At 35.7% G+C, this 14,318-nt stretch overlaps 1 protein-coding gene across 8 annotated transcripts in view; it reads left to right on the top strand.

Annotated features, from left to right (window-relative positions):
- The first annotated feature begins 6,966 nt into the window (after positions 1-6,966).
- The window catches only part of si:ch211-1e14.1 (UPF0606 protein KIAA1549), a 43,001-nt gene continuing 35,649 nt past the window's right edge, over positions 6,967-14,318 (top strand). For all 8 annotated transcript variants that reach the window (XM_058087662.1, XM_058087664.1, XM_058087661.1 and 5 more), the window contains exons 1-2: positions 6,967-7,303; positions 9,254-9,501. In XM_058087662.1, the coding sequence (XP_057943645.1) occupies positions 9,363-9,501 (139 nt within the window). In that variant the 5' untranslated portion in view covers positions 6,967-7,303; positions 9,254-9,362. The remainder of the gene's footprint in view (positions 7,304-9,253; positions 9,502-14,318) is intronic.

Below are 14,318 nucleotides of genomic sequence, written 5' to 3'. Positions count from 1 at the left end.
GCAAATCACTCACAAAATACACAAATGTACTTTAATAGTAATTTAATAGTAATTACAATATGAAACACGGGTGCTCAAAATGTGGCCCGTGGATGTTTTTTTTTATTTGCTTGCAGCATATTCTAAAAAATATAATTTAATAAAACCAAAATCTGCAGTAATGTTACAAAATATAGACTGAAAAAAAGATGAGGATAACGTAATATTATGGGAATAAATTCTAAATATTACAGGAATTAAGTCATTAATTCCTAGAAGAAGAAAAAATATTTAAAAAAAATATAACAAATATTAAGATGTATTGCAATTTGCCAAAATTTTATGCATACAAACTCTAAAAATAAGTAAAATAAAAGTTATTTTTGGAATATTAGTTATGATATTATGGCAGTGAAGACAAGTATTATGAAAATAATATCATCATATTACCAAAATAAAATTGCAAAAAAAAAGCATAATTCCCATTTTAGTAGCATAAAGCTAACAATTTGAAGATAATTTTTTTGTGAAATATTAAGAAAAAAATTATTGCAATTTGCCATAATTTTATGCATAAAGATGACAATTTTAAGAGAATTTTTTGGGGGGAAGAGTTATGATATTATGGCAGTGAAGACAAGTATGATGAGAATAATATCATACTACAAAAAAAATCACGATTATATAAGAAGAAAGTTGAAACATTTGGAAAATGGAAAAAAAAGATAATTCCCATTTTAGTAGCATAAAGCTGACAATTTTTTTGTGAAATATTAAGAAAAAAAATATTGCAATTTCCCACAATTTTATGCATACAAACTAAATAAAACTAAAACTAAATAAAAGTCATTTTTTGAATATTAGTTTGGGGAAAGAGTTATGATATTATGGCAGTGAAGACAAGTATTACGAGAATAATATCATCATATTACAAAAAAAAAATTATCACGATTATATAAGAAGAAATTTGAAACTTTTGGAAGAGAATTTTTTTGTGAAATATTAAGAAAAAATATATTGCAATTTGCCACAATGTTATGCATACAAACTAAATAAAACTAAAACTACATAAACAAAATAAAAGTCATTTTTGGAATATTAGTTTGGGGAAAGAGTTATGATATTATGGCAGTGAAGACAAGTATTATGAGAATAATATCATCATATTACAAAAAAATTGCAAAATGGCAACAAAAAGAAGCATAATTCCCATTTTAGTTGCATAAAGCTAACAATTTGAAGATAATTTTTTGTGAAATATTAAGAAAAAATTTATTGCAATTTGCCACAATTTTATGCATAAAGCTGACAATTTGAAGATAATTTTTTGGGGGGGAAAGAGTTATGATATTATGGCAGTGAAGACAAGTTTTATGAGAATAATATCATATCATATTACCAAAAAAAAAATTATCAAGATTATATAAGAAGAAAGTTGAAACATTTGGAAAATGGAAAAAAAAGATAATTCCCATTTTAGTAGCATAAAGCTGACATTTTTTTTGTGAAATATTAAGAAAAAATTTATTGCAATTTGCCACAATTTTATGCATACAAACTAAATAAAACTAAAACTAAATAAAAGTAATTTTTGGAATATTAGTTTGGGGAAAAAGTTATGATATTATGGCAGTGAAGACAAGTATTATGAGAATAATATATTTAAAAAAATGATCACGATTATATAAGAAGAAAATTGAAACATTTGGAAGATAATTTTTTTTGTGAAATATTAAGAAAAAATGTATTGCAATTTGCCACAATTTTATGCATACAAACTAAATAAAACTAAAACAAAATAAAAGTCATTTTTGGAATATTAGTTTGGGGAAAAAGTTATGATATTATGGCAGTAAAGACAAGTATTATGAGAATAATATATTACAAAAAATGTATTTATCACGATTATATAAGAAGAAAGTTGAAACATTTGGAAGAAAATTTTTTTGTGAAATATTAAGAAAAAATTTATTGCAATTTGCCACAATTTTATGCATACAAACTAAATAAAACTAAAACTAAATAAAAGTCATTTTTGGAATATTAGTTTGGGGAAAAAGTTATGATATTATGGCAGTGAAGACAAGTATTATGAGAATAATATATTACAAATTTTTTTTTATCACGATTATATAAGAAGAAAGTTGAAACATTTGGAAAACGACAAAAAAAACAACAGCAAAAATGGGAAAAAAAATAGCATTGTAACAGCGCACAGAATCCATGACCCCCCTGGTATTTGTTAGCATCCAATCATCATTGTCTTTCCTTTTCCTTGGCGCACTGGGAGTCATAACAAAGTGCCACAAGTGAACTAAGAAGCTATGTTATGTTTTTAGCGATTGACTGAGCAGGCCCACGTTGCGTTCAAACACCTCTCGGACCCAGGACCACCCGTATGTGAATTGAATTTGGATCCCGTTTTCCCGAATGAGTTCATTCATTTCGACTCTGTAATTCCATGATTGTTGTGACTTGGGAGAAATCCATCGTAGAAACGCCCAATACCTTTAAACGCACGGAAAACCCGCAGAACCTGAATGTAACACGTGACATTTGACATCTTCAGTATAAGAGAAAAATCCAAAATAATGAGCATGGATGTAGATCGAGTGACCTTACGATTACCAAAATGTGCTTCAAAAATAGCGTGTGCAAATGTGTTTTTGTGTTGTTAAAAATTAGCCTAGCTTAGCATTCCCGTCTAGCACTGTTGTCCAAATAACAACAACAATACCTCCAAAGCTTTAATGTGTCATTTCGATTGGACAAAACGCCGATTTATTCTTTCAATTGTACCCTCGATGAAAAAACATCTAATAAAAGTCTAGTACAGGGGTGTCCAAAGTGCTGCCTGGGGGCCATTTGTAGCACATCCTAAAAATTAAAAATAATTAACAAGAAAAAAATCAGCATGTTGCAATTTAATGAGAGTAGTTGTCATTTTATGGGAATAATGTTTGATTTTTTTTTTTAGGTTGCAATTTTACAAGCATAAACTTGTAATATTATGGGGAAAAATAATGTCATTTTAGTTGCGATATTAAATAATTTTTTTTTTCTAAATCACAATATTATGTGAAAAAAAACAAAATGAAGTGGTAATTTGGGGAAAATTAGGTTCTGAAAAAAGCTCTAAAATTATGGGAATAAAGTCAAAATATTATGGGATTAAAGTCAGAATTCTTAGAAGAGGATTTACACAGAAAAGTACAAATATATATTTTTAACAGCCAAAATTTTAAAAAATTGTCTTAATATTATGAGAATTAAGTGAAAATATTAAGACTACAAAAACAATGAAAATATGAGGGAAAATCCTGTCATCTTAGTTGAACAGATTGAACAAATTGAAGGAAAAAATATTATTAAATATTAAGAGAAAAAACGGAAATATGATGAAAAAATATTTTAATTGAATAAGATAAATTCACATTTTAGTAGCATAAAGCTGACAAATTGAAGAAAAAAAATATTGTGAAATATTAAGAGAAAAAAAACGAAAAAATATAATTTGTCAGAATTCTTAGAAGGGGATTTACACAGAAAAAATACAAATATATTATTCACCAGCCAAAATTTGAAAAAAATGTCTTAATTTTATGAGAATGAGATGAAAATATTAAAGAGTACAAAAACAATGAAAATATGAGGGAAAATCCTGTCATCTTAGTTGAACAGAATTGCAAGATTAAAGAAAAAAATGGTAATTTGGGGAAAATTAGGTTCTAAAAAAAAGCTCAAAAATTATGGGAATAAAGTCTAAATATTATGGGAATAAACTCAGAATTATTAGAAGAGGATTTACACAGAGAAAGTACAAATATATTTTTAGCAGCCAAAATTTGAAAAAAATGTCTTCATTTTATGAGAATTAAGTGAAAATATTAAACAATAAAAATGTGTGAAAATATTAGGAAAAATCCTGTCATCTTAGTTGAACAGATAGAACAAATTGAAGGAAAAAATATTATGAAATATTAAGAGAAAAAACGGAAATATGATGAAAAAAATTTTTATGAGAATTAAGATAAATTCACATTTTAGTAGCATAAAGCTGACAAATTGAAGAAAAAAAATATGGTGAAATATTAAGAGAAAAAAGCGGAAATATGATGAAAGGATTTACACAGAAAATACCACAAAAAAAATTTTTTAACAGGCAAAATTTTAAAAAAATGTCTTAATTTTATGAGAATTAAGTGAAAATATGAAGAGTACAAAAACAATAAAAATGTGTGAAAATATGAGGAAAAATCCTGTCATTTTAGTTGAACAGAATTGCAAAATTAAAGAAAATAATTGGGAAAATTATGTTCTAAAAAAAAAAAGCTCTAAAATTATGGGAATAAAGTCAAAATATTATGGGAATAAAGTCAAAATTCTGAGTAGGGGATTTTACACAGAGAAAGTACAAATATATATTTTTAACAGCCAAAATTTGAAAAAACTTTAAGTAAAATTAAGTGAAAATATTTAGAGTAAGAAAACAATAAAAAAAAAAAATTAATTAAAAAAATAAAATTAAAATCCTGTCATTTTAGTTGAACAGAATTGCAAGATTAAAGAAAAAAATGTGTCATAATATATGAAACATAGAAAATAAATTAGTATTTGGGTTATATTAGTATTATTAATTAGTATTTTTAAAAAATTGTGTTATGGAATAGTTATATTATTATGGAAATAAAGTTGTAAAACTACAAAAACAACATGTAGGAAAATTATTGAAGAAGAAAGTTAAAATATTTCATAAAAACAGCAAAAATAGAAGTAAAGCAAAGTTTATACTAATATTACGCATATTTTTTCACATTTTTCAGAATGTGGCCCTCGCAGGAAAAAGTTTGGACACCCCCTAGTTAGTGTATTTCTTTATTCTTCTAGTGTATTCAGTTCATAACTACTGAAGAGGACCAAAATATATTCAAATCTGTGTCCCCTAATATGATTTAATATGATATTATTTACAATTTAGGGACTCGGTTTATAGCCAAAAGGTCACGGCGTTGAAAAATGGAACCACCAAAGCTACAATCCTGATTATGATTATGATATGAAAAATTAGATTCATTCACTTCCTTGTTTGGATGCTCATATGTACTGCAGTATTCTTCTTTTATTATTATTTTTTTTATTTTATGTAGTATTATGTGTATCTCTTCTTTTAATACTTTTTTTTGTTGTAGAAAGAAAAAAAAGTGGTTTATTAGATGATAAGGGAAAGTAATTATGGCAATTATTATTATGAATTAACGTGGATCATACCAGACAATATGCAGCTTGGCCCAATAGAAGACTTTATTATTATTATTTCCATTGTCGTCTTTATTAACCGTTTTTTCACTGTAACTTTTCATCTTTTTTTTTTTTCGTCTCCGAGGTGAATCCAGTTATTAATGAGAGTTTGTATGCTCACATATGCATATTGTATATGTGTAGAAATGTAATCACACTTTGTCTTGGATTTACAATAAACTGTAAAGTCACACCGGCTTGTCGCCTGCTGCTTTGGGTTGCTTTGACTGACAGCTAAAAATCGCATTGATTTTTCATAATAGTAAAAATGATGCAGAATGCATTAAATAAAAAGGCCACATCTCAATATGAAGTATGCAATCAGTGCACGAATAAATATACATATATAATAAAAATATATATTTTAAATTAAAATATCAAATAAATTAAATATATATATAATTATATATTATATTAAAATGCCATTTTATATTATATATGTATACCTAAATATAATAAATCTATAAATATATATGTAAATATAATATATATTTTATTTTTTATATATAATAACAAAAATATATATAATAAAAATATTGTTGGATTCATAATAATAAAAAAATACGCAGAATGCATTAAAAAAGGCCACATCTCAATATGAAGTATGCAATAAGTGCACTAATAAATATACATATATAATAAAAATATATATAACTATAATATATTATATTAAAATGACATTTTATATTATATATTTATATATATATATATTTATATATAAATATAATAAATCTATAAATTAATATATGTAAATATAATATATATTATATATATGTATATTATATATATATATATAATAAATCTATAAATTAATATATGTAAATATAATATATATTATATATTATATTTTTTTAATTTTTTAAATATTATATATATATATATATATAAAATATTGTTGGATTCATTCCTCTGACAGTCATCAGCACTAATAAATATACATATATAATAAAAATATATTTTAGATAAAAATATGAAATATATATATATAATTATATATTATATTAAAATGCCATTTTATTTTATATATTTTTTATATTATATAAATATATATATAAATATAAGAAATCTATAAATATATTTGTAAATATAATATATATATATATTTATATATAATAAAAAAATAATATAATAATGAATAATTATAATAATATATTATAATAATATATTAAAAATGCCATTTTATATTATATATATTTTTATATTATACAACTATATATATATATATATATATATATATATATATATATATATATATATATATATATATATATATATATATATATATAATAAAAATATTGTTGGATTCATTCCTCTCTAACAGTCATCTTCTATGGATCTCTATGCACCTCCACCTTGGCATGCACTGCTTGATTCCACCACTAGGTGGCTGTATGCACCAAGAGCAGAGCCACGCACTACATCACTGCCATTATTTTTTTTTTCCTTCCAGACAGAATGACGTCATTTCACTACCGGGACCTTTTCCCCCCTGCGTTTCAACCTTCCTTGATGACGTGTGTAATCAAATATGAATCGTAGTATTCGAAATAGCTTTACACACACGGTGTCGGGCAAGTACGCAATTAAAATTATTATTTACAACAATAAGGTGAAAAAAAGTCGTAACTCTAGATGATATATAGCACGTCTCTGTTGCCGGCATGTGTTATGCTATTCGACGTTGCCGTGGAAGCCGTAGACGCTTGTCGAATATGACACAACCTAAATTGAAAAAAACACTATAACTGACACGCATCTGAACCAATCAGCGCAGAGTTTGACTGACGATGAACAAATCAGACATGTAAGAAGGCGGAGCTAATCCGATCTCCAAGACGGGGAGACTGTTACTGCTATCAAGAGTGTCAAATGGATGCTCTCCGCCAACACGTTTAGTTTTATTCATGAATTAACTTGGACAAGAAAAGGTGACCACGCCGAGGTTTATATAACTACTTTCCGCTTCATCTAATGATATTTTTCATAAACAGACAAAGGATTTCATTGAGTTTTACACCGTGTTTTGGTAAGTCTGAATACGCAGCTATGCGCTTCGTGTTATAAATGGCTGAGAAAAGAGGTCGAAATTCGTGTCGTTTTTGTACCGAAACGTTGCCTTTGTCAATGGTGGTCATTCTTCATTCTTTATATTCTATATTTTAACATATATTTATGGTGTACAATGTTATTTTTGTCAGTAATACGGGACGGGATATGGGACAGTGGCTGCACTGTGTGATGATGGAAGCGACTTTAAGCTAGCAGTGTGTTCCGTGTTGAGGGTAATAAACATTAAAAAAACACAAAAAATACAAGATGTTCAATTATTTTTATATTACCATGTTGTTAAAAACAATGTGCGACATAAAAACTTGCTACAAATTTTATGCCAAAAAGAGTTTTTTACATTGTTATTTAAAAAAAAAAATGTTGTCAGTTTCAGTCAAACAGAAGTAGCTGTATATCAGGGGGTCTCAAACACGCGGCGCACGGGCCAAATGTGGCGCACAGGACACTACTTTGAGGCCCCCGCCTTGATATGAAAGTTTAATGTTAGCGCGGCCTGCGCAAGTTTGATATGGATGCTGTATGGCAGGGGTCTCAAAGATGCGGCCCGCGGGCCAAATGTGGGCCCGCAGGACACTACTTTGAGGCCCCCGCCTTGATATGAAAGTTTAATGTTAGTGCGGCCCGTGCAAGTTTGATATGGATACTGTATGGCAGGGGTCTCAAACACGCGGCCCGCGTGCCAATTGTGGCCCGCAGGACACTACTTTGAGTCCCCCCGCCTTGATATGAAAGTTTAATGTCAGTGCGGCCCGCACAAGTTTGATATGGATGCTGTATGGCAGGGGTCTCAAACACGCGGCCCGCGTGCCAATTGTGGCCCGCAGGACACTACTTTGAGTCCCCCCGCCTTGATATGAAAGTTTAATGTCAGTGCGGCCCGCGCAAGTTTGATATGGATGCTGTATGGCAGGGGTCTCAAACACGCGGCCCGAGGGCCAAATGTGGCCCGCAGGACACTAGTTTGAGGCCCCCGCCTTGATATGAAAGTTTAATGTTAGTGCGGCCCGCGCAAGTTTGATATGGATGCTGTATGGCAGGGGTCTCAAACACGCGGCCCGCGGGCCAATTGTGGCCCGCAGGACACTACTTTGAGTCCCCCCGCCTTGATATGAAAGTTTAATGTTAGTGCGGCCCGCGCAAGTTTGATATGGATGCTGTATGGCAGAGGTCTCAAACACGCGGCCCGCGGGCCAAATGTGGCGCGCAGGACACTACTTTGAGTCCCCCCGCCTTGATATGAAAGTTTAATGTTAGTGCGGCCCGCGCAAGTTTGATATGGATGCTGTATGGCAGGGGTCTCAAACACGCGGCCCGCGGGCCAAATGTGGCGCGCAGGACACTACTTTGAGGCCCCCGCCTCGATATGAAAGTTTAATGTTAGCGCGGCCCGCGCAAGTTTGATATGGATGCTGTATGGCAGGGGTCTCAAACACGCGGCCCGCGGGCCAAATGTGGCCCGCAGGACACTACTTTGAGGCCCCCGCCTTGATATGAAAGTTTAATGTTAGTGCGGCCCGCGCAAGTTTGATATGGATGCTGTATGGCAGGGGTCTCAAACACGCGGCCCGCGGGCCAAATGTGGCGCGCAGGACACTAGTTTGAGGCCCCCGCCTCGATATGAAAGTTTAATGTTAGTGCGGCCCGCGCAAGTTTGATATGAATGCTGTATGGCAGGGGTCTCAAACACACGGCCCGCGGGCCAAATGTGGCGCACAGGACACTAGTTTGAAGCCCCCGCCTCGATATGAAAGTTCAATGTTAGTGCAGCCCGCGCAAGTTTGATATGGATGCTGTAGGGCAGGGGTCTCAAACACGCGGCCCACGGGCCAAATGTGGCCTGCAGGACACTACTTTGAGGCCCCCGCCTTGAATTTCTTATTGTTTCATTGTTGTTCTTTTCTCCAAGGACAATCCCATCCCATGTTTTTGGAAGAAGAGGAAGACTCCAACCTAAAACACAGCATCTTTTGATGGATGAAATGGATGAAATGCCTTGACTTCGGCGACAGCAAATAATGTCAGGGTTAGTCTCGCTCGTGGGTTTGGTGGCGGTGCTGAAGAAGACCCACATGAACCCCCGTCCCCAGAGTGCTTTGGTTCTGGGAATGACCCTGTTGTTGATAAACCTGATTGCTGCTGATTCACCTGTTGCAGGTAAGGGAAGTCTGTTACTCTGTTACATTTAATTTAATTTAATTTAATTTAATTTAATTTAATTTAATTTAATTTAATTTAATTTAATTTAATTTAATTTAATTTAATTTAATTTAATTTAATTTAATTTAATTTAATTTAATTTAATTTAATTTAATTTAATTTAATTTAATTTAATTTAATTTAATTTAATTTAATTTAATTTAATTTAAAATGTATATGAGGAAAGCAGGAAGTGAACAAATGTAACAGTTACTGATTGTAAAAGTACCAGATGAAAGGGTAGGATTTAATAAGCTTTGCTTCTTCCTACTCCTTTCGGACATGCGGAACTAGGAACTGATTATGGGATGCACTCAATTGTAATCTGATGCATGTTCAAATGAAATAAAACCATTACCATTAATAGTGACTAAGAATCAAACCCAGATCTTATGCCAGAGATTAAATTAAATTAAATTAAATTAAATTAAATTAAATTAAATTAAATTAAATTAAATTAAATTAAATTAAATTAAATTAAATTAAATTAAATTAAATTAAATATATTAGGAAAGCAGGAAGTGAACAAATGTTCAATGCATGTTAAAATGAAAAAAAAACCATTACCATTACTATAAACATGAGTTGTCAAACAAAACAATGACGTCCTGAAAGCTCACAGTCTTCACCCATTTCTTCACTGTGGCCTCCTGAGAAGGTCTCAGCTCTAAACTTAAGCGGCTTTCCTCTCCCAGACTCGTTTCCTTCACGGTTTCTGGGTCAAATCAGGCATGGATTTAATTGTTCTTCCAGACTTGACATGACACAGCAATTTCCCTTTTATATGTGTCACTTACTTTCCCTACTTTTCACTTCCAAGACCTTTTCAAAGCGGCTTTGCCATTTTGGGCTCCCTGGTTCTGGATCAGGATCAGCTCACGGCGCTGCAGGCCAGGCCAGGGAAAACCAAACTAATTACCAGTGCAGTGAAATTGGATCCATGTGAGATGACAATATGGCCATTCATTATTCATTAGAGCAGGGGGGGGGGGGGGCGGTGTCAGATCGATGGCTAGAAACCATCAAAAGCCAAAATCCGGGTCCTAACGCACTCAGCAGGCTAGCAAGATGTTGTGTCTAGCAGTCTGTCGGTGGCTGGTTCTCTTCCCAAACTGGCAGGCTAGCCGTATTTCAATGACAGCAGATGCTCTTGGTAATTAGATTGGTATCGTTTGTGTTGAACTCGTCTCAACTGCAACTCATTATTAGTAGTTATGGGCTTAGTTAGTTAGTTAGTTAGTTAATTAATTAGTTAGTTAGTTAAACAGAGCCTTCAGACTAGCCTACTGTGAGTCGAAAACCAAAAAAATCAAAACTCTTGTGTTAGCTTTCTGGTATCATCTCTTATGTTAAAGGGTCGGTTTTGACGAAGTATCCTTGGGTCGATGTATCCTTGGGTTGAAGTATCCTTGGGTCGATGTATCCTTGGGTCGAAGTATCCTTGGGTCAATGTATCCTTGGGTCAATGTATCCTTGGGCCGAAGTATCCTTGGGTCAATGTATCCTTGGGTCAATGTATCCTTGGGTCGATGTATCCTTGGGCTGAAGTATCCTTGGGTCAATGTATCCATGGGTCGAATTATCCTTGGGTCGATGTGTCCTTGGGTCGATGTATCCTTGGGCCGATATATCCTTGGGCCGAAGTATCCTTGGGCCGAAGTATCCTTGGGTCGATGTGTCCTTGGGCCAAAGTGTCCTTGGGCTGATGGTTGATGTATCCTTGGGCCGAAGTATCCTTGGGTCGATGTATCCTTGTGCCGAAGTATCCTTGTGCCGAAGTATCCTTGGGCCCAAGTATCCTTGGGCCCAAGTATCCTTGGGCCCAAGTATCCTTGGGTCGATGTGTCCTTGGGCTGATGGTTGATGTATCCTTGGGCCGAAGTATCCTTGGGTCGATGTATCCTTGGGGCGATGTATCCTTGTGCCCAAGTATCCTTGAGTTGATGTATCCTTGGGTTGATGTATCCTTGGGTTGAAGTATCCTTGGGTTGAAGTATCCTTGTGCCCAAGTATCCTTGGGCCCAAGTATCCTTGGGTTGATGTATCCTTGGGTCGAAGTATCCTTGGGTCGAAGTATCCTTGGGCCAAAGTATCCTTGGGCCGAAGTATCCTTGGGCCGATGTGTCCTTGGGCCGAAGTGTCCTTGGGCCGAAGTATCCTTGGGCCGAAGTATCCTTGGGCCGAAGTATCTTTGGGCCGAAGTGTCCTTGGGCCGAAGTGTCCTTGGGCCGAAGTATCCTTGGGCCGAAGTATCCTTGGGCCGAAGTATCCTTGGGCCAAAGTATCTTTAGGCCGAAGTATCCTTGGGTGGATGTAGTCAAAGCAAGTACATTATTTTGGCTTGAATTAAATTGAATTGAATTAGATGCTCTTGGTAATTAGATTGGTATCGTTTGTGTTGAACTCGTCTCAACTGCAACTCATTATTAGTAGTTATGGGCTTAGTTAGTTAGTTAGTTAGTTAATTAATTAGTTAGTTAGTTAAACAGAGCCTTCAGACTAGCCTACTGTGAGTCGAAAACCAAAAAAATCAAAACTCTTGTGTTAGCTTTCTGGTATCATCTCTTATGTTAAAGGGTCGGTTTTGACGAAGTATCCTTGGGTCGATGTATCCTTGGGTCGAAGTATCCTTGGGTCAATGTATCCTTGGGTCAATGTATCCTTGGGCCGAAGTATCCTTGGGTCAATGTATCCTTGGGTCAATGTATCCTTGGGTCGATGTATCCTTGGGCTGAAGTATCCTTGGGTCAATGTATCCATGGGTCGAATTATCCTTGGGTCGATGTGTCCTTGGGTCGATGTATCCTTGGGCCGATATATCCTTGGGCCGAAGTATCCTTGGGCCGAAGTATCCTTGGGTCGATGTGTCCTTGGGCCAAAGTGTCCTTGGGCTGATGGTTGATGTATCCTTGGGCCGAAGTATCCTTGGGTCGATGTATCCTTGGGTCGATGTATCCTTGTGCCGAAGTATCCTTGTGCCGAAGTATCCTTGGGCCCAAGTATCCTTGGGCCCAAGTATCCTTGGGCCCAAGTATCCTTGGGCCCAAGTATCCTTGGGTCGATGTGTCCTTGGGCTGATGGTTGATGTATCCTTGGGCCGAAGTATCCTTGGGTCGATGTATCCTTGGGGCGATGTATCCTTGTGCCCAAGTATCCTTGAGTTGATGTATCCTTGGGTTGATGTATCCTTGGGTTGAAGTATCCTTGTGCCCAAGTATCCTTGGGCCCAAGTATCCTTGGGTTGATGTATCCTTGGGTCGAAGTATCCTTGGGTCGAAGTATCCTTGGGCCAAAGTATCCTTGGGCCGAAGTATCCTTGGGCCGATGTGTCCTTGGGCCGAAGTATCCTTGGGCCGAAGTATCCTTGGGCCGAAGTATCTTTGGGCCGAAGTGTCCTTGGGCCGAAGTGTCCTTGGGCCGAAGTATCCTTGGGCCGAAGTATCCTTGGGCCGAAGTATCCTTGGGCCAAAGTATCTTTAGGCCGAAGTATCCTTGGGTGGATGTAGTCAAAGCAAGTACATTATTTTGGCTTGAATTAACTTCATCATGACAAATATGTGTCAACTCATCCGTGTCCCAATGTCCGAATAAGAGCTCGGAATAATGCAGCGGCTCCCGCCAACTGCAAAGAAGCAGTCACGCAAGAGGCGCAGCTAAAAACAGAACCATGTGTTGGGCTTGTAGTTAGCTCGCTATCCTAGCTACACGGCCACATTGCTGCCCATTTCCTGATTGGCCAAACGTTTCCCTCTGTTACTGATTCAGGTCGTTCCTATTTTATATCGGGCCATTTAAGCCAGGGAGGACTGACGGAAGAGAGAGGAAGTGGATGGGGGGGGGGGGGGGGTTTGGGGGGGCGGGGGGTTCTTTGATTCAATTCTAGACGTCACCAAAGTACCGTCTACATGGAAGCATTATCAGCTCGGCTCTTTATTCAGGGCTGGGCACCCATGAGAGGCAAACAAGCCTTTTGTAATATTGATTCACTGAAGTAGCTGTTATATTTCACCCCCCCCCCCCTGCACTCAAGACTGCTGAAGGGGGGGGGGGCATTAGCAAAGAAGAAAGTATAACATTTTATCTCTTTCAAGAAGTGCTACACACCTATACCAAATTGTTTTTGTGAAAGAAACTATGGTTTCTCATGAATCTTGTGGCAGTCGAAGTATCCTTGGGCCGAAGTATCCTTGGGTCGACGTATCCTTGGGTCGACGTATCCTTGGGTCGACGTATCCTTGGGTCGACGTATCCTTGGGCTGAAGTATCCTTGTGTCGAAGTATCCTTGGGCCGAAGTATCCTTGTGTCGACGTATCCTTGGGTCGACGTATCCTTGGGTCGACATATCCTTGGGCTGAAGTATCCTTGTGTCGAAGTATCCTTGGGTCGAAGTATCCTTGGGTCGAAGTATCCTTGGGCTGAAGTATCCTTGTGTCGAAGTATCCTTGGGTCGAAGTATCCTTGGGTCGAAGTATCCTTGGGTCGAAGTATCCTTGGGTCGAAGTATCCTTGGGTCGAAGTATCCTTGGGTCGATGTATCCTTGGGGCATAGTATCCTTGGGCTGAAGTATCCTTGGGTCGAGGTATCCTTGGGCCAAAGTATCCTTGGGCCGAAGTATCCTTGGGTGGATGTATTCTTTGGCCGAAGTATCCTTGGGCCGAAGTATCCTTGGGTCGATGTGTCCTTGGGTCGATGTATCCTTGGGTCGATGTATCCTTGGGTCGATGTATCCTTGGGTCGATGTATCCTTGGGTCGATGTATCCTTGGGCCGAAGT

The sequence above is a fragment of the Doryrhamphus excisus genome, chromosome 11, assembly GCF_030265055.1.
Source record: "Doryrhamphus excisus isolate RoL2022-K1 chromosome 11, RoL_Dexc_1.0, whole genome shotgun sequence".
In the NCBI taxonomy this organism is placed as follows: domain Eukaryota; kingdom Metazoa; phylum Chordata; class Actinopteri; order Syngnathiformes; family Syngnathidae; genus Doryrhamphus; species Doryrhamphus excisus.
This window is presented reverse-complemented; position numbering and strand designations above follow the sequence as displayed.